Genomic DNA, 20,006 nt, shown 5'->3' with positions numbered 1-20,006 from the left:
GCGCCTGGGTGACTCAGTGTTGAGCATCTGCCTTCGTTCGGCTCAGGTCCATGATCCCAGGGTCCTGGGATTGAGCCCTGTATCAGGGTCCCTGCTCAGCGAGGAGCCTGCTTCTCCCTCTCCCCTGCCTCTGTTCGTGCTCTCTCTCGCTATCTCTACCTCTCTCAAATAAATAAATAAAATCTTAAAAAAAAAAAAAAAAAAAACAGACCAGTGCACAAGATCAGGCTGATTACTCTTCACCATATTTCGGATGAAAAAACTGAGTCTCAGAGGAAATAGTTTGCCAGCTGCCATACAGTTACACAACACAGGAGCTGGGATTTGAACTTGGATATGCTTCATCATTCCAGAGTCCCTTTGCTCTCCACAGCCTCAACTGCCACCCTCAGAGGAGCAGCAATCAGCCGTCATTGTACAGTTCAGACTGCTCCCCTACCTGACCCTGTCGATTATTTTTTTCTTAGTCCATCCCTGAGCACTTGGTTCCATCCCTGGTTTCCACCCCAATAACAAAAACCACAAAGACAATGATAGCCATTATTTCCGCAGTGCTGCCCGTGCACCAGGCATTAGTCCACATGAGAGATGCCTATATAGATACAGACACAGAGATAGAGAGATACCTGTCTGTATATGCACTCATTCAGTCTGCACAATATGCAGGTGTTAGGTACCCTTATTCTGTTATGCCCATTTTACAGATAGGAAAATTAACGTATAGAGAAAGGCTAAATGACTTTCAACTAGAAGGCAGAAGTAGGCTTTGAGCTCAAACTACCTAGTTCCAAAGTCTCTGCTCTTTTTTTTTAATATTTCAATATGGTTTTTTTAATTTATTTTCAGCATAACAGTATTCATTATTTTTTCACCACACCCAGTGCTCCATGCAGTCCGTGCCCTCTATAATACCCGCCACCTGGTACCCCAGCCTCCCACCCCCGCCACTTCAAACCCCTCAGATCGTTTTTCAGAGTCCATAGTCTCTCATGGTTCACCTCCCCTTTCAATTTCCCCCAACTCCCTTCTCCTCTCTAACTCCCCATGTCCTCCATGCTATTTGTTATGCTCCACAAATAAGTGAAACTATATGATAATTGACTCTCTCTGCTTGACTTATTTCACTCAGCATAATCTCTTCCAGTCCTGTCCATGTTGCTACAAAAGTTGGGTATTCATCCTTTCTGATGGAGACATAATACTCCATAGTGTATATGGACCACATCTTCCTTATCCATTCTTCCGTTGAAGGGCATCTTGGTTCTTTCCACAGTTTGGCCACCAGAGTCTCTGCTCTTAACGAAAACACTGTTGCTCCCTCAACAGGTCGTGAGCATCTGGTCGTAAATCATTCACTTGACCACTAGCTCCTCGAGTTTAGGTACATGTAAGTTCAGCATAGAAGGGAATTTAGAGGTCAATTCATTCACACATGGGAAGACTGAGGCCCAGCCTCAGAAAGTCACTTGTGCACGTTGTACCAGGAAGCAATGGTAGAGCAGAAACCAGAAGCCAGGTGTCTAATCCAAATGCCCTCTGATCTGCTGTGTACCATCCCACCCACAGCCTTGCCTGCACGTTGCTGGCAGCTGACGTCTGTTCAGGCTGCCCATAGTGTCTTTGTCCTTCTGGATCCCAGCCAGCAGTGTCTGATATCTGTCAGGTTTGGGGCCACAGAGGAGGCGCCTGCTTGTGGCAGAAGGCCCAAGCATCTGTCTCAGCCCCCCCACCCATCCTTCCTGTTTATAGACATAATCTCAGTTGATCCCAAATCCTTCAGGTGCAGAAGTTGGGCCTCAGTGGGTTAAATGGCTCACCTCCTGAGGTCAACCAGGGTAGTTAGTGCTTCCCAAGTGGAATGAACATTTACATTTATTCATCCTTTCATTCACTCATTAGTTTCTTTCAGTCAACAAAAGCAAGCCTACTGTATGTGAGGCACTGGTCGTACAGGGGTGAAATTTAGGGTTCCTGCTTTCGGGAAGAGACATAATTGGTATTCTGAGAGGAAGATGCCCCAGAAAGGATATCTGATCCAGCCGGTTCAGGCAGGGGATCAAAAAAGGCCCCTTGGAGGAGGTGATGGATACCATGGCTAAGTCTTAAACGATAACTGGGAATTAACTGGGCAGAGAAGGGGAAAATGACACCAAGAGGTTAAAGCACATGCAAAAGCAAGAAGAGCCCTCTCTGTGTGCAGAGAAATGCAGGTGGTTCAAGGTTGGTAGACCTGTGGGTGGATGCCAAGATCACATAGTCATGGTAGTGGCCACCTGGTGAGCACTTCCTGTGTGTTGGGCAGAGTGCTGAGCATTAGCTTCCAAGTTAGAGGCCTTCAATATCCACATTTGTAGATATGGAAACAAGTTAGAGTCCTTCAATATCCACATTTGCAGATAAGGAAACCGAGGTACATGAGGTTGAAGAGAAGTACATGGAGTTTGCCTCCAGCAGTTTGCAGGTCGTTCTGTAAAACCAAGGCTTGTGGAGGTGGGGTCTCCCTTCCTCTCTCTGAATCGGTGCTCTCCCTCCTGTTCACTCTGTTCCCTCTTACAGATGGAAGGACAATCTAGAGCCCATGTCATCGCACAGGAACTGCTGTCTTCGGAGAAAGCGTGAGTCCCCAGTCAGCTGCCGGTGGCCTTGAGCTTGTTAACAGAACATCACCCCCCCCCCCCCGGCTTAAACAGGATGGGAATTAATGCAGACTCAACCCTCTTTCCCTCTGCAGATATGTGGAGATGCTCCAGCACTTACATCTGGTGAGTTAATCATTTCTGTTGTCCAAAACTTGTTGCCCTTTTACAAGGCTATGATATAAGAGGCAGAAAAGCAGCAACGAGACAGGTGATTTCAATGAACAGAGGCTTGGCAGCAGACAGATACCCACCAAGGCTTTTTGTGGACATCTGTCTCTTGGTTCATGTACTTCAGAGGATGAATAGCACTGTGCTTTCCATGGGTATGTCTCTCTGCCTGGACTGGGGGTCTATTAGGGGCTGTGCTAAGATTTCTGGAAGGATATTTGTAGTTTCCTCAGCCCTCTTGTTGAGGAAGGAGGAAAGAGGACAGATGTAATTCAGGGTCATTGCTGTGTGTGCGAGTTTAGGTGAGTGTGTGATTAAACATATGTTGGTGTATGCATGTGTGGGGGGCATATATATATATGTGTGTATATATGTTTAGATCCTTCTGGAGAAGAAGGTATGTTAGCACAATGACAGAACAGCTGGGGTATAGAGAGGCTTTCTCAGTCATCTCAGCACTGGGGCGGTTAACACCTGAGCCATTGGAGAGGAAATCCTGTGGACTTTCTGAGGAAAGGAGGCCAGATGTGGAGACTGCCTGGGTATCAGGCACTGCCACCCGCAAAACTGTCTGGAAGGTCTCCCTTTGCAGTTAGTTTAGTTCACTTCAACAAACATGTTTTGATGAATTCTGAGCTCTTGTGTGACAAGAGATGGGAAATATAAAGTCAGATCAGACAAGTCCTTTCCCAGGAGCTCTCTGGCCAGCAAAGAAAACAGATTAGAAAATGAGAAATTATCTGGGGCACAGGGGGAAGGACTGACAACCTGGGGGAATCATTCCCCGAGGTGGTGACTTTTGCGATGAGTCATAAGGAGGAATGAGAGAAGAGGGTACAACAGAGATGTGGGAAGTGAGGGAGCATCAAGGGCACCTGCTCCCTGAGGTCTCTAAGCCATTTCCAGTCCCCTAGTAGTTTAGTATCTGATGCCACACTGTTCTGCATTGTTCACCACGTCTATCCAAGAACATCAGAGCTTGGAATGTCCACCCTAGACATATTGTCTGTGGTGACATAGAGGCCCAGAGAGAGTGACTGAGCCAGGGTGAACACCCTATACTCCCAGTGCACTGTCATGTGTTAATCCTGCATCTCCCAACTGCCTTTGGAGCTCTCTGTGGCAAGGACCTCTCTGGATGCAGCAGAGCCCCAGCACCAATCCAGGTCTCCTGCAGAATCCAGCTGAGGTCCCTGTTAGTGACATCACCCTAGTGTTGCATTGCTATATGAGCAGGGGCCCCCAGGTCCCCAGAAGCAGGACAGAGCACTACTCTGTGCGCCCAGTGCCTCCGTTTTGCCTTTAGGATGAAAGGTTTGTGTTCATTATTAAACCCCAAAGCCCTCAGGTATGAAGTATACCACCCTCTTAACACCTAGAAGATCTCTTTAGGAAGGGCAGGAAGAGTCAGTATCCTGTTTTTATTTTTGTTTTTTTCCTCTATCACTTGCCTCTGAGCTGGCAGCATGACTGAGAGGCTGGGCTTTTTGTTTTATGACTTTGTTAAGAGCATTTTAACTGGGAAACTTCCATCTGTGTTTGCACTGCTTCCTGCCAGTTGGAAAGATGCTGAAACCACTGGTAATCCATAATAATATCCTGAGGAGGAAAATAAAAAGAACCCATAAAAGTCACAACTCTAAGCTAGTTTCGGGAAATTGTGATCCAGAGCTCCATTTATGACGTCAGTGTGTATGGGGACAGAAGTGGAAGAAAAGCCCCAGTGTGACTCCAAGTCCAAGCCAGGGACATGAGTCCAAAGGAAACCCATAAACTTCGAGACATTCTCCACCACTCCCAGACTGGATCCATCTCTGAGTGCTAAGATTGGCAGGTTATCTCTCAGAATTCCTCCTTATAGATTTGATGGTATTGAAATCCCAAGGCTGCCCAGAGATGAGAAGGGCTGATCATGCATTCTGAACCTCCCCAGCTAGAAGGCCCCTGGCTGCATTATGTTGTTTTGAGTGGGGATAGGGTGGCCTGTGGCCTTCTGTGTTTGTGATTCAACCCTGTACTTGTGAACTGGTAGACAGAACTAACTCAGGGATTACTAAACGTTCTGGTCATCAGGAATTGAACCCTAATAAGCAAGATCCCACTTTTACATAGCCTGTTAACGAAAATGGATTTTATATGTTTATTTTATTTATTTAAGGTTTTGTTTATTTATTTAGGGGGGCTGAGTGGGAGAGGGGCAAAAGGAGAGGGAAAAGCAGACTCCCTGCTGAGCAGGGAGCCTAACTCAAGGGGATCCATCCCAGAACCCTGAGGTCATGACCTAAGCTGAGGTTAGCCACTTAAACAGATGAGCCACCCCGGCACCCCTATGTGTTTTAAATGTTTATGAAAAAAAGACAAAGAAGATGCATCAGCTGTACTTCAAAAAAAAGAAAAGATGTAAGAGTTTTCCATATATTTTAGATATTAGACCCTTGTCAAATATATAATTGGAAAAAAAAAAAAAAAAAGGTGAGCTTTCCGTGGCGATAGCACTCTCACGACCATGGTGAACGTTCCTAAACGGACTTTCTGCAAGAAGTGTGGCAAGCACCAACCCCACAAAATGACACGTACAAGAAAGGCAAAGACTCTCTATGCCCAGGCGAAGCGGCATTTTGAAAGGAGGCGAAGTGGCTATGGTTGGCAGACTAAGCCGATTTTCCAGAAAAAGGCTTAAACTACAAAGAAGATTGTGCTGAGGCTTGAATGTGTTGAGCGCAATTGCAGATCTAAGAGAATGCTGGCTATTAGGAGATGCAAGCATTTTGAACTGGGAGGAGATAAGAAGAGAAAGGGCCAGTGAGTCAGTTCTAAGCTTCATATTTTGTTATATTATGAAGACAATAAATTCTTGAGGTTATATTCACTTCATTTGGTTGCTGTTGGTCTTTTAAGAGGGAAATAAACTAGTGCCATCAATAAAATTCTCCTCGTGGGGCAATTTATGCTTGGAAAAAGAAAAAAGAAAAAAAAGAGGTGAAGAATATATGACTGAGACTGTATGTGGTCCACAAACCTTAAATATTTATGGTGTGGCCCTTTACAGAAAGGCTTTGCTAACTTCTGTTTTAAAGACTTCTTTCTGTCCTTCCAGAAACCCAGTCATATATTCATTCATCCCCCTGCCCATCTATCTGTATAATCAAATTCTCATCCAATCATGTACCCAGCTTTTCAACCACTCATCTGTCCTTTAATCTATGCCCCCTTATGCCATATCTGTGTTCCCGCTCATACCTTCCTTCAGTTCATCCACTATTCAGAGGTCTACCCATCCCTCCAGCCATCCAGTCATCCTCCCGTCCACCCATCCACTCACCCACCCACTCACCTGTCCATCCAATCATCCATCCACCTGGCTTATTCCTCTTGAATCAGACATCACAGGATTTTTACAGTGCCTGTGTGGCACTGAGATGGGCTTTCGAGCCCCTAAGATAAATAACGCCTGGAATCTGCCCTTGAATAGGTGTCTCTTGTTTGTGGGGGAAAGAATGGAGTGGGGAGGAGAAATAGGTGGACAGGTATGCTACTCCACAGTAAGTATAATTTGCACAATTAGAGTTTTGTGCAAAATCAGCAGGGGAAGGGAGAGACTTATTCCCCTTTGGGGTATCTAAGAAGACTGGCAAAAGAGGTACCCCTAAGATAGACTCTGAAGGAACCTGATGGAAGAGGGCACGTAAGGCAGGTGGTCAGCATGGAAATTCTCACAGACCTGAAAGTACATGATATGTCTGGAGAATGGTGCATCGTCACACATGGTTAGAACATGAATAAGTTTGGAAAGGCAGGTTGGAAGTGGAATTGGGGGTTGAATGATTGGTCCAAAAACCAAGTACCTGAAATGCCAGCCCAGGTAGTGAGTCATTATAGACCTTGAACAGTTACGTCCTGTGGATATCATCAGTGCTGTGTTTTCTCATATTAAAAAAATAAATAAATAAAAATCCCTCCCTAGCAAGAGCTGAAAAATTCCTACCATGGGTTCCTCCTTTGGCCTAAGGCATTGAAGCCCTTTTCAGAAGCCAGTCTGCCGGGCGCCTGGGTGGCTCAGTGGGTTAAGGCGCTGCCTTCAGCTCAGGTCATGATCTCAGGGTCCTGGGATCGAGTCCCACATCGGGCTCTCTGCTCGGCAGGGAGCCTGCTTCCTCCTCTTGCTCTCTGCCTGCCTCTCTGCCTCCTTGTGATCTCTCTCTGTCAAATAAATAAATAAAATCTTTAAAAAAAAAAAAAAAAGAAGCCAGTCTGCCAACAGGGAGAGGTAATCCTGGAAGTTATCACCATCTGATTCCCCAAGAGAGGCCCCCTCCTCTAAGAGGCCCATCAGACATGATCTGATCCCTCCCCACCTACCTCTCTGGTGCTGCCTCCTACCACTTTCATTGTTCGCTTTAGCAACTCTAGGCCTTCCCACTCTTCTTCACATACTACAGATGCATTTCCATTCCATGACTTTTCACACGCTTTTCTGCCACTGGAATGTCCTACCCCTTATCTTCTCATAACCAGTTCCTCCTTCTCATTCTGCTGTCAGCTCAAAGAAGTGGTGCCCAAAACTTCGTGGCAGAACAACCATATTATTATGCTTTCAAATTCACTGGACCAGAAGTTTGGACCAGGCAAGGTTGGAAGAATGTGTCTCTGCTCCCCAGTGTTTGGGGAGGACTTCAGGACCAAGGGAAACTTGATGGCCAGAGGTTAGAATCACCCCAAGTGTCATCTTTCATGGCTGGTGGTTAGGGCTGGCTATTGTCTGGGACCTCATTTGGGCTGTTGACCAGAATACTTACTTGTGGCCTCTCCATGTGGTCTCTCTGCTTGGGAAAGTTTGGGCTTCCTCACAGCATGGTGGCTGCATTCCAAGACTTGGTGTCCCAAGAGAGAGCCAAGAGGAAGTGCGTGGCATTTTTACATTCCAGGCTTAAGTCACGTAGCACCACTTATATCATACTCTAGTAGTGGAGAAAGTCACATACGTCTACCCAAGTTCAAGGGGAGGGGATAGTTTCCAGCATCAGTGGGAGAAATACCAAGCTTATATTGCATAATGACCATGTGAGATAGGAGATATTGTTATGAGCCATTTGGGGAAAATATAGTCTGGGTCAACTGGAAATCAATTGGTCAAAGTTCGGTTCAACTCAGTGGCTGTGCTTCTTATATGTTCATTCTGGGACCCAGGCTAAAGAGACAGCAGGCAACCAGGGAAGGCCCTTCCCATGGTGATGGCAGGGAACAAGCAGAAACACCAGAGGTCTTCTGAGATTCAGGCTCATGACTGGCCTATCATCACTTCTGCCCAATGCCATGCCCTTGCCCAAAGATGGGGGATAGTGATCTGCTCTCCCTAAGAAGAGGCCATGGCAAGGGTGTGGATGCTGGGGGAGGGTAAGGAACCACAGCTGTGCCTCCTCTTCTGCACCATCTCATACTTCATTTTATTTTCTTCATGGAACCTTTCATATCTAAAATCATCTAATTTATGTATTTATTTACTTATGTCGTATTTTCATTTTTGTTCAGCTCCAAATACTTTCTAATTCCCCTTGTGATTTCTTCTTTGACCCATGAGTTATGTTGTCCCATTTCCAACTATTTGTGAATTTCCCAAATTTTCTCTTACTGCTGATTTTTAATTATATCCTAGTTGGAGAATGTGCTTTGTGTGGTTTTAAACTTATTGAGATTTGTTTTTGGCCTGCCATATAGTCTATCATGGAGAATGTTCCATGTGTGCTTGAAAAATGTGTGTTTTCTGCTCTAGCTGGTGGGTGTCCTATAGATGTCACTTAGGTCAGGCTGATTGGTGGTGCTGTTTGAGTCTTCTCTATCCTTGCTGGCTTTCTGTCTCATCCTTCTGTCCCTTACTGGGAGTGGGGTATTGATTAATGAGTTGTCTCTCTCTCGCTTCCATTCTGTCCACTTTGCTTCATTTATTTTGGGGCTATTCTCAGGTGCTTATTTACTGTCTTATCTCCCTCACTAAACTCAATGTTCGTTGAGGGCAAAGAGCTTGACTGGTCCCATTGCCAGTGTCTTGTGAGGCCTGGTACACCATCAGGGTTCAGTAAATATCTGATGAATGAATGATGGTGGGGCTAATCCTTCCAGCAGTCTTACCACTTTTTCAGTCAGAAATCTTTCCCAAGCACCTCTAATGTGCTGGGTACTGGGTCCTTGCCCTTCAGGAACTGACAGTCTAGGAAGGAGACAAGCACAAAAGGGACAATATTAGTACAATGATAGGGGTGTACTGAGCCTGAGAAGTTCAGAGGAGGCCCCCGTCCGAGTCTTCTGGAACCTGGAGAAGGATTCCCAGAGGAAACATGTCTAAGCTGATACCTGAAGGATGGGGAGCAGTCGACCAGGTGAGGAAGCTTGTACCTGGCAAGAGGATTTGCATATGCAAAGGTCTGGAATCATTCAGAAAGTGGCATCTTTGGGAGCTGAAAGAAGTGTTGCATGGCTGTGGTGTGTGCATGAGTGACAGAGTGGTGAGACGTGAGGGGCAGAGTGGGCAGGGTCCCATGAATCGTGTTGGGGGTTGGGTCTGATCCACTGAATGTCTGTGGGGAGGCCATTGGGTGATTCCAGCAGAAGGTGACACTGGACTGGAGTACTGTGGGCAGATTGGAGGGTGATGTGCTTGGTGATTGCTGGCTGTAGGGGGCGGGAGAGGAAGAAAGGGGTCCAGGCTGACCTCAGATATGTGACTTGCTGACTCACCAGAGCAGCAAATGTTGGAAGGGGTCTATCTAGACACAAGGGTGATGAGGAGTTTAGTGTGGGTTCTGTGAAGTGTGAGGGGTGGGGGAAGGACATCCCAGTGATTGCTGGGCAGAGGATGTGCACCAGAAGTGATTAAGTGTGGAGATATCAACTGAAGGCCTGGAAGTGGCTTGGAGTTCCAAGGGAATGTGTGGGATGAGGAGGGGGTTTCAAGCACTGGGGACCTGGCAGGTTTTCGGTTTGGGGGGAGGGTTGTTTTTTTTTGTTTTGTTTTTCAATTTATTTGAGAGAGAAAGAGAGTGTGCAAGAATGTGAGGAGGGGCAGAGGGAGAGGACCAAGCAGACTCCCCACTGAGCAGGGAGCCCAAGGACAAGAGCGAGGATGATGATGACAACAAGGCAGGGCTCAGTCCCAGGCCCTGCGGCTCCATCCCAGGATGCTGAGATCATGACCTGTGCTGAAGTCAGGCGCTTAACAAACCAGCTACCCAGGTGACCCTCCTGGCAGGTTTTTGTGAAAGGGTCAGATGGACTAAGGGAAGAGTATTAGGAGAACACAGTGCAGAAAGGCAGATGAGAAGCTTCTCAGATCCTCCCTGAATCTGTCCCCTGATAGCACCTCCCGCACCCACCTTGCTCTGTGGTGGTAGCCGCCTGAAAGGGCATCAGGAGTGCCCAGGACAGAGCCAGATTTCTCAGACTGCTTGGAGGAACAGGAAAGACCTCCCTTAGCACTACATGCATATTTAATTCAACCGTGGCCTTGGCGCTGACAGAACTGGGGCAAGTGCAGGATCTAGAGGGACTCAGTGTCAGATTTATGAGTTTATCTGAATTGTTGCTATCAGTTTGCCTCCGATTACTGTCCCTTCTTTCCTCTCCAAGACAGCTCTGGCTTTTCAGCACAGCCAGTGTCCAGTGTACCTGGACACTGGTGCCGTAGAGGAGGGCGGCATGGGCATCTGTTGACCTTCTGTTGTGTGCTTGACAGTCACATACGTTATGTCTTTTAACTACACACACTCTGTACTCAGTAAAGAGTTCTCAGATGGTTGAATGAGTCCAAAACTGAGTCTCAGAAAAAATGAGTGACTTGCCCAAGGTCACACAGCCTGTAAGAAGTAGGGCCAGGGCCATATGACTCCAGAGCCCTGAGAAGGGGAGGAAACAAACAGAAGTAGAACAGTCTGTTTAGGTTTAGGGAGCATTAGGAGGGGGGAATCAGTGTGAGCAGGAGGAAGGAAGTCAAAGAAGGCTTCCTGGAAGAGAGGATGTTGAGATGGCATTGATGGACAGAAAGTAGGAACAGGCCTTCCAGGGGATAGGAGCAGCAGGAACAAGTGGACAGAGTGGAGGGTTTGGGGGTGTGGGGTTTATAGGAAGTGTGACTAGAAAGCTGGTCTTCAGGGAAAGCCTGAATATCATGCCCCAGGGCCTTTCAAAAGGGAGGTAGAAGAATTTGGGAGCCCTGAGGACTTGAGCAGGGCAGATGCAGTGAAGGAGTTTGGGGGAAGGTTGGTCTGGTGGGTTGGATGGACGGGGGTGATGCTGGGCGACCAAGAGGTTAACCCAGGCCAAACTCCTAGATGGCCTCAAGCTGGGGAAGTTGTGTGGATCTAGGAAGATTGTGTGTCTGTCTCTTACTTTTATCTTTGCGCCCATATCCACAGACAACATTAAGAAGTAAATTTTAATTGAGTGGAGAAGACCCTGTTTCTGAGTTCTTGCAGGCTCTCCCAGGGCACAATCAATGAACTCATTGATCTTTGTGGACCCAGAGAGAGACGGATTTTGGTTCAGTGTGAGATGTGCTTTCTTTCCATTTGAACTGCCAGGGAGGGGGGATGAGCTCTCCGTACTGGGAAGTATGAATGTAGTAGCTCTTGGGGAGTTCTCAGGAAAGGGGTTCCTACCCCACGTGTGTGGGGTTCAAGAAATTCAGTTCAAGAAAAGGAATTGCTGGGTAACCCTGGAAAGTCTCTCTCCCTTTTAATCCTTCACCCTGAGATGGCCAGTGGAACTCAGACATTTTTAGCCATGGAAGCTTGTCTTCAAATGGAATTTTACCTGGAACCCCGAAGACTAGCTAAAAGGAGAGATGCTTTGGTTCAAAGGTGGGTGGAGGCCAAAGTTTGGGCCCTGCCTCTACCTCCCTTAAGGTACCTCTGCTTGCCTCCCTCTGAGGCTCCATGGAGCACAGTGTGAGAAATAGTCGACCAAGAAAGTGGTTTTCCCAATGTGATCCCCGAACCAGTGGCACCAGCATTATCAGGGAACTTATAAGAAATGCATATTCTTGAGCCCCACCCCACAGCTGTGAGATCAGAAACTCTGGGGGGGGGGTGGCCATCTGTGTTTTAATGAACCCTCCAAGTGATGCTGATGGGCAGTACCATTTGAGGCCCACAAACAGATGATCCTGTAAGGTTCCTTCAGCACGAGTTCTTTGTGATTCCCTGCCCCTTCAAGACAAGCATCCTCTAGAACACTGGTCCCCAACCCTGGTTGTGCAGATAGCCAGAAGCTTTAAAATAGATGGGGCCTATTCATTCAGCACAGTTATAAACAAAGCTCGGTCAATCTAAGGGTGAAACTTAAGTGAATGAGACACAGTCTGCTCTCTGCATAATTGGAGAGAAGATAACAAACATACAGAGTAAGTACATAGCCTGACAATGCAAAATTTTGCAAAGCCATTGCTTTTCAGGCTGGGATACACATAACCCTGCCTGAGGTATGTAGTAGTAGGTATCCAACAGGACACTTTTCTATGAGCTTCTGCTTTGCTTTAGATATATATTTTTAAATAAATTAAATCACACATGGATATATTTTAGAGAATAATGTAAAACATGCCTTAATACATAAGCTAAAATATGAGACTTCAGAGACTTTCTGAGATCAGGGTGGTTCCCTTCAGGCTGTGACCCCAGAGTTCTGGAGGCTGTAAACTGACTGCTGAAGTAGCCCAGGAGACCTTCATAATGGAGGTGGCATTTGAAGCAGCTTTAAAAGATGAACAAGAGGGGCGCCTGGGTGGCTCAGTGGTTTGGGCTGCTGCCTTCGGCTCGGGTCATGATCTCAGGGTCCTGGGATCAAGCCCCGCATCCGGCTCCCTGCTCCGCGGGAAGCCTGCTTCCTCCTCTCTCTCTCTCTCTCTCTCTCTCTCTGCCTGCCTCTCTGCCTACTTGTGATCGCTGTCTGTCAAATAAATAAATAAAATCTTTAAAAAAAAAAAAAAAGATGAACAAGATATGGATTAGATGCCAGAAGCACAGAACAAAGACACAGAGGCTGGAAAAGAGGATTCCTGTAAAGTAGTGGTGCTCAAAGTGTGATCCCATGACCAGCAGCAGCAGCATTCATTACCTGGGACCATGGAAGAAATGAAAATTATCCAGCCCCATCCCCAGCCTCCCAAATGGAAGCTCTGGAGGCAGGCCCAGCAATGGGGGGTTTGAATAAGTCACACAGATGATTGTGAAGCATGCTCATCTTGGAGAAGTTCCTGGTATGCAGAGTGAGCAGGTGTGGAGGTAGGTTGGACCATGAACTCCAGGCCCAAGACTTTAACTTTAAATGAAGGGCTTGGAAGAGATACGAGGCAATCGGGGAAAGGAGCCTTGTCTTCCCTTACCCAGGGACCTCAGAGAGCAGCTTTCTTTTTTAAAAAATGTTTTGTAACTTAAATACAGTTACATGCACAAATCTTAAGGGCAGGGCTTAAATTTTTCGTGTGTGTGTGTGTGTGTGTGTGTGTGTCTCTCTCTCTCTCTCTCTCTCTCTCTCTACTTGTAACTACCACTCATAATATTTTCATCATCCCAGAAGATGCCTCTGTGCCCCTCTCCAGTCCATGTCACCCACCAGAGGTTACCATTATTTTGCTTTCCACCACATTTGATTGGTTTAGCCTGTTGTTGGACCTCATACGAATGGAATCATGAGTTACGTATTCTTTTGTGTCTGGCTTCCTTAGCACAACGCAATACGTGAGATTCATCCAAGTATTATTCTGTGTCGATATACCACCGTTGGTGTATCCATCCCTTTGTTAATGATCATTTATCTCGGGCTATTATAAAGCTGCTGTGAATGTTCTCACACATATCTTGAGGGAACATGAGCAATCATTTCTCCTCAGTATCTACCTGGAATGGAATTATTGGCTATAGAGGAAGCACAGATCCAGCTTTTATTAGGAACTGCCAAATAGGTTTTCAAAGTGGTTGAAGTGATACATATTTCCACCCCCAACATCTGAGAGTAATGTTCCTCATGCTGCGAGTACACTGGTATTGTCAGTCTTCGTACTCGTGGCCGCTGATGGTGGTTTCTCATTGTGGGTTTAGCTTGCGTTTCCCCGATGGTTGATGAAATTGAGTATCTTTTCTGTTTATTAGCCATTTGGAAATCCACATTTGAAGTCTTTTGCTTATTTTTTAATTGGGCTGTCTGTCTTTTTCTTACAAATCTGTAGGGAATTCCTTAAATATTCTGGACACAAGTCTATTTTCAGATACGCGCACTGTGAATATTCTCCCAATCTGTGGTCTCCCTATTCCATTTTTTAATAGCTTAGTTGAGATGTAAATCTCGTTCTATACAATTCAACCATGTAAAGTGTAAAATGCAATGGTTTTTAGCATGCTCAGAGCTATGTAATCATCACGACAGTCAATTTTAGCATATTCTCATCACCCCAGAAAGAAAGTACAGTCCCCTAAGCTGCCGCTCCCCATCAGCCCACCTCAGCCCTAGGCACCCAGCTGTCTAGTCCTGTCTCTGTGGATTTTCCTGTTCTTGACGTTTCACATAAACCGTACCCTTTTGTCATCGATGTCTTTCACTAGTATAATGTATTCAAGGTTGTCCACATTGTTGTATGTCTCAGTACTTCATCCCTTTCCATGGCTAACATCCCGTTGTGTGGATAGGCCACATTTTGTCTATCCATTCATCAGCTGATGGACATTTGAGTGCTTCCCACTTTTTGACTATTCTGAAAATGCTTCTGTGAACATTCATGGATAAATTCTTGTAATGAACATATGTTTTCCATTCTCTTAGGAATATACCTTTAAGTGCAATTGCTGGATCATGCGGTAACTTTTTAACCTTTTGAGGAACCACCAGCTGTTTTCCAAAGTGGCTGCACCATCTTAGATTCCCACTAATAGTGTGTGAGTGTTCCAATTTCTCCCACCTCCTTGCAGGACTTGTTTTTATCTGTCTTTTTTGTTATGGCCATCCTGGTGGGTACAAAGTGAGATCTCATTGTGGTTTTGATTTTGCATTTCCCTAATGACTAATGATGTCAGACATCTTTTCATGTGCTTCTTGGTCATCTGTATATTTTCTTTGGAGAAATGCCTTCAAACCCATTGCCCATTTTTTAATGGGTTATCTTTCCATTGTAATTCTGCATACAAGCCCCTTATCAGATCTGTGATTTGCAAATATTTCCTCTCATTCTGTGGGTTGTCTTTTCACTCTCTCAAGAGTGTCCTTTGAAGCATAGAAGTTTTTAATTTTTGTGTAATCTAATTTGTTTTGCTGCTTGTGCTTTTGGTGTCATATCTAAGAAAGCTTTTCTAGTCCCAAATCACAAAGATATACTCCCATATTTTCTTTAAAGAGTTTTATAGTTTTAGCTCTTACATGTAAGTGTTTGATTCTGGGTTAATTTTTATAGATGGTATAAAGAAGGAGTCCAGATTCATCCTTTTGAATATGGATATCCAAATTTCTCAGCATCATTTGTTGAAAAGGCTTTTTTTCCCCACTGAATTTGCTTGGCACCCTTGTTAAAAATCACCATAAACATTTCTGGATTTATTTCTGGGTTCTTAATTCTATTCCCTTGATCTTTATCTCTGTCCTATGCCAATAGCACGTAGTCTTTTTTTTTTTTTTTAATGATTTATTTATTTATTTGAGCTAGAGAGAGAGAGCGAGCAGGGGGAGGTCCAGAGGGAGAGAATCTTCAAGCAGGCTTCCCACTGAGCAGGGAACCCGACATGTGGCTCAGTCTCATGACCCATGAGACCCTGACCTGAGCTGAAACCAAGAGTCAGACAGTTAATCAGCAGCTACCCAGGCACGCTGATACCACACAACCTTGATTCCTGTAGCCCTCTAGGAAGTTTTGAAATAAGGAAATGTGAGTCTTCCAACTTTGTTTCTCTTTTCCAAGATAGTTTTGGCTGTTCTGGGTCCCTTGTATCTCCATGTGAATTTTAGAATCAGCTTGTCAGCTTATCCTTTAAAAAAAAAAAGGGCAACTGAGATTTTCATGGGGGTTGAGATGAATCTGTATATCACCTTGGGGAATATTGCCCTGTTAACAGTATTAAGTTGTGAATATGAGGCATCTTTCCATTTATATAGGTCTTCTTTAATTTGTTTTTTTTTTTTTTTTTAGAGAGAGGGTAGGGGCAGAGGGAGAGAATCTTAAATAGGCAGCACCCAGTGCAAAGCCCTATGTGGGGCTGGATCTCACAAACCGGAGATCATGACCTGAGCCAAATCAAGAGTCAGGTAGTTAACTGACTGGGCCACCCATTCTTTAATGTCTTTAATTTCTTTCAGTGATATTCAGTGATACCCATTCTCTAATTTCTTTCAGTGATGTTTTGTTGTTTCCAGAGTACAGGTTGTATGCTTTTGTTAAATTTATTCCTAAGCATTTTATTATTTTTCATCTTACTTTTTCAATTATTTTAAACTTCTGTCTGTCTATCTATTTTAAAGATTTATTTTAGTGAGAGAGTGAGCACAGGTAGGAGGGGCAGAGGGAGAAGGAAAGAGAATTTCAAGCAGACCCCACACTGAGTGTGGAGCACGGAGCCCAGCACAGGGCTCAATCTCACCACCCTGAGATCATGATTTGAAAGTCGGTCCTTCAACTGTGCATCCAGGCGCCCCTGAACTTCTATTTAAAAATAAATTCAATTTTGGGGCACCTGGGTGGCTCAGTGGGTTAAGCCTCTACCTTTGGCTTGGGTCATGATCCCAGCATCCTGGGATTGAGTCCTGCATCGGGCTCTCTGCTCAGCGGGGAGCCTGCTTCCCTTCCTCTCTCTCTGCCTGCCTTTCTGCCTACTTGTGATCTCTGTCTGTCAAGTCAATGAATAAAATCTTTAAAAAATAATAAAAATAAATAAATTCAACTTTACAGAAAAGTGACAAGGATAGCAATAGTACATAGAACAACCAAATTCCCTTTTTCCATATTCAATCTGTTAACATGAAGTCCAATTTATTTCTTTTTCTGTATGGCTCATACTTTTTATATACAGTTTAAGAAGTCTAGGGACCCCTAGGTAGCTCAGTTGTTTAAGCTTCCAGCTCTTGATTTCAACTCAGGTCATGATCTTGTAGTCATGAGATCGAGCCCCACATTGGGCTCTGAGCTGGGCATGGAGCCTGCTTAAGATTTTCTCTCCCTACCCCTCTGTCCCCGCTTCCTCTTCCTCCCTCTCTTAAGAAAAAAAAAGTCTTTGTGTGCCCCGACACAGAATTGTTTTCAGGGTTCCAAAGTATTCTCCAGTGACTGACCAGGCCAAGTGAAGCCATGTCTCCTGGATAGCTCATGGCCTGCCAGTGCATGTTTGTGATACATGTGGGTCTTGGTTGAGTTTTGTGTGTGTTTGGCCAGATGGGATCCCAGTGAGTGCACTTGACTTTTGGCAGCAACATCAGTGGTTTGACATTCTGACTACCCACCAATTGTTTAGTCCAGAGAATGGAGATACTGTGCTGCCCAGAAAACTCAGTAGTAGGTTTGGAAAAGAGAAAAAGGGGCCAAGGGACTAAGCCCTGCAGAGGAGGTCCCTACTTTCACCATCCCACCCACAAGCCCAGGAAAGGGTTCTGAGAACCTGTGAACTCCAGGAAAACTTGTCTGGGCTCCAGAGCCAGAAAGGCAGTCCTCACACTCGGGCCTCTCCACCAGGCTGTCTTATGGTCTCTGTGGTTGGATAGAAGCCCTGGCCATCACTCTGGAGAACTGGGTTCTCCACCTCCTTGACCTGAGCAAGTCACTTCCCTGTCTGTGCCCATCTGTAAATGTGGAATTGGCATGGAACAAGGGAAAGAGCCAAGACTTTGGAATCAGGTTGACTTTGGCTTGAATCTTGCCATCTTAGTGGCTTTGGGCAATTTATTTAACCCCTCTGGACCTGATTATTTTATTGGCAAAAGGAAATAATACTGCCAAAGTGAAAGGGTTGTTCTGAGGACTAGATGGGAAAGTGACTGTACAGTGTTGAGCTTAGATGGCGCACAATGTTCAGTATATGTTGACTGTTGTGTTGCCACTTTCACTGGTCTGGGTGCTGGGGTTACAGACCTCAATCTAGGGGAGAAGGAAAACATAAAAACGAATCATCCTAAAACATAGCAGAAGGCAGTGTGCACAAACTCTGTGAAGAAGGTATTTGTATCCCCATTTAGCAAAGGAGGAAATTGAGGTCCATAGAGATGAAGTGACTTGCCCAAGATCACACATACACAACTGTCCAGGTAGACTCATTTGTGTTCTCTAGGCGTTGGCTTGGAGCCTAGAATCTCTAAGGCTGGACAGGAGCACCACAGGGATCTGGGAAGTGAACATGGTGAGAAGGTGGACTACATGAGGAAATCCTTGAGCCCAGAGGGGGTTTGTACTGGACCCTGCAGGCATTAGGCCATTCAGTTCTTCTTCCTTAATATCTCTCATCCATCCCCTCTCTCCATCCCCATGACCACCATTGGGTCTGGGCCTCTCTCCTGGTTGACTAGGACAGCCTTCTCACTTGTCTTGCCCTCATTCTGGCCACCTTCAGTTTGTTCTTCCAACAAAGTAAATTTTCTAAGATAGAAATTTGATCCAGTAGTTCCCTGTCACCCCGGAATGAAACCCAAGTTCCTTTAAAAGTCTTCAGGGCCCTGTGGGATGGGTTCTCTGTATGATCTTCCAGTGCCATCATATTCTAATCCTGTACATTTTCTGCAAGGTGCACATACACACTGTACCCAAGACATACTCAAGTTACTTCCTTCTCCACCTCAGGGCCTCTGCACATGCTGTCCCTCTGCCTGAAACACTCCCCTCTTATCTCAGTGGAGGTGTTGCCTTTCTGGCATGCTTTCTGAGTGGTAAGCCAGGTCTCCCTTGTGGCCAGCTGTGGCTCCTGTGCTTTTTCCATTACAGCACTTAGACCTCTGAGTAGAAATTGTGGTTTTACTCCTCTTTTTCTCTAGATTGCAAACTCTTTGAGGGCAGAATAGCATTTCCTAATTTCACTCTTTCCTAAGGGCTTCGTGCAGAACAGGCAGTCAGAATATATGTTGAATGAATAAGGGGATAAAAGCCGGGTATCTCCTACCTCCTTTTTTTCTTCCATTTGAGAGACCCTGGTTGCAGTAATGGCCAGAACTATTGAGACAGCAGAAACCTTTCAGGGAGTGATGGATGGTGTGGCTGGCACTTGGCACCGCCAGCCGATGCATGAATTTTAAGAATGGATGTTTGTGGCGAGTCCAATTATGCTCTGGTTTTTGAAATGAGTCATGTTGATGATGGCCATACTGCCCATTGGGACTGAGTCAATTTAGTGAGAATTAATTACAGATGAGAAACTAGCTTGCAGAGTAGCTAATATTTCAGTTCCCTGGGGTCCAATGCACATGCAGCCATCAATCTTGTCTTTGCTTGTCCTTCCTTCTCTCCCTCGCCTTCACCCTCTTTCCCTTTATGTGCTGGTCTGGGCGGCAGAGTGACCGAATTATGATCTTGGCTTCCCTGTGGCTCACTCTCCTTTTCCGTTAATTAAAGGTCTTTCAGTCAGTCAGTAGTCAGTGAGTACTATAAAACTCCTGTGTCACATGCTCTGTTGGACTTTAGAAACACAGCAGGAAACAAAACAGAAGTGACCCTGCTCTGAAGATGTCATAACTACAATATAATCACAACTGCCATGGGGACAGCACTTCATAGTTTACAAAGCATGTAAACTATGAAGTGCTGTCCCCATGGCAGTTGTGATTTTAAACGTCAGGATGAGCCTCTCAGCAGCCTTGTGCTGTGTTTAGTGATATTGTCATCCCCATTTTACAGGTGAGGAAACGGAGGCTCATGTAGGTGACAGCTTGTCCACAGTCATCAACTGCTCTTTTGGTGTATCTGAGCTTGAACCTGGCGCAGAGCCAATAACAATGTGTTGAAAGTCCTGTCAACCAGCTGCCCAATCAAGAGGGATTACTGTCTACATCAGGATGTTTTCTTTCTTTCTCTGGGATGCCAAGGCTGAGAAGAACCTGCAGAGCTGGAGGCTGGGTCCTAACCATGGAGACTCATAAGGAAGAGTGGGAGGGTCCTCCTGCCCTGTGTCAGCAGAGAAACCCCGACTCCAGGTTCAGAACAACCCCAGTGTCCCAGAGCCAGCTGTGGGCGGAAATAAGAACTAAACACCACCTCCC

The 20,006-nt window shown here is 45.6% G+C and overlaps 1 protein-coding gene and 1 pseudogene across 3 annotated transcripts in view; both read left to right on the top strand.

Annotated features, from left to right (window-relative positions):
* The window catches only part of FGD5 (FYVE, RhoGEF and PH domain containing 5), a 122,757-nt gene that overhangs the window by 66,548 nt on the left and 36,203 nt on the right, over window positions 1-20,006 (top strand). For all 3 annotated transcript variants that reach the window (XM_059161832.1, XM_059161831.1, XM_059161833.1), the window contains exons 4-5: window positions 2,557-2,615; window positions 2,732-2,762. In XM_059161832.1, coding sequence (XP_059017815.1) covers window positions 2,557-2,615; window positions 2,732-2,762 — 90 coding nt within the window. The remainder of the gene's footprint in view (window positions 1-2,556; window positions 2,616-2,731; window positions 2,763-20,006) is intronic.
* LOC131824257 (large ribosomal subunit protein eL42-like) lies at window positions 2,769-19,503 on the top strand (annotated as a pseudogene).

This window comes from Mustela lutreola, chromosome 2 (genome assembly GCF_030435805.1).
Source record: "Mustela lutreola isolate mMusLut2 chromosome 2, mMusLut2.pri, whole genome shotgun sequence".
Classification (NCBI taxonomy): Eukaryota; Metazoa; Chordata; class Mammalia; order Carnivora; family Mustelidae; genus Mustela; species Mustela lutreola.
The sequence above is the reverse complement of the archived record's forward strand: the minus strand, read 5'-3'. Positions and strand labels throughout refer to the sequence as shown.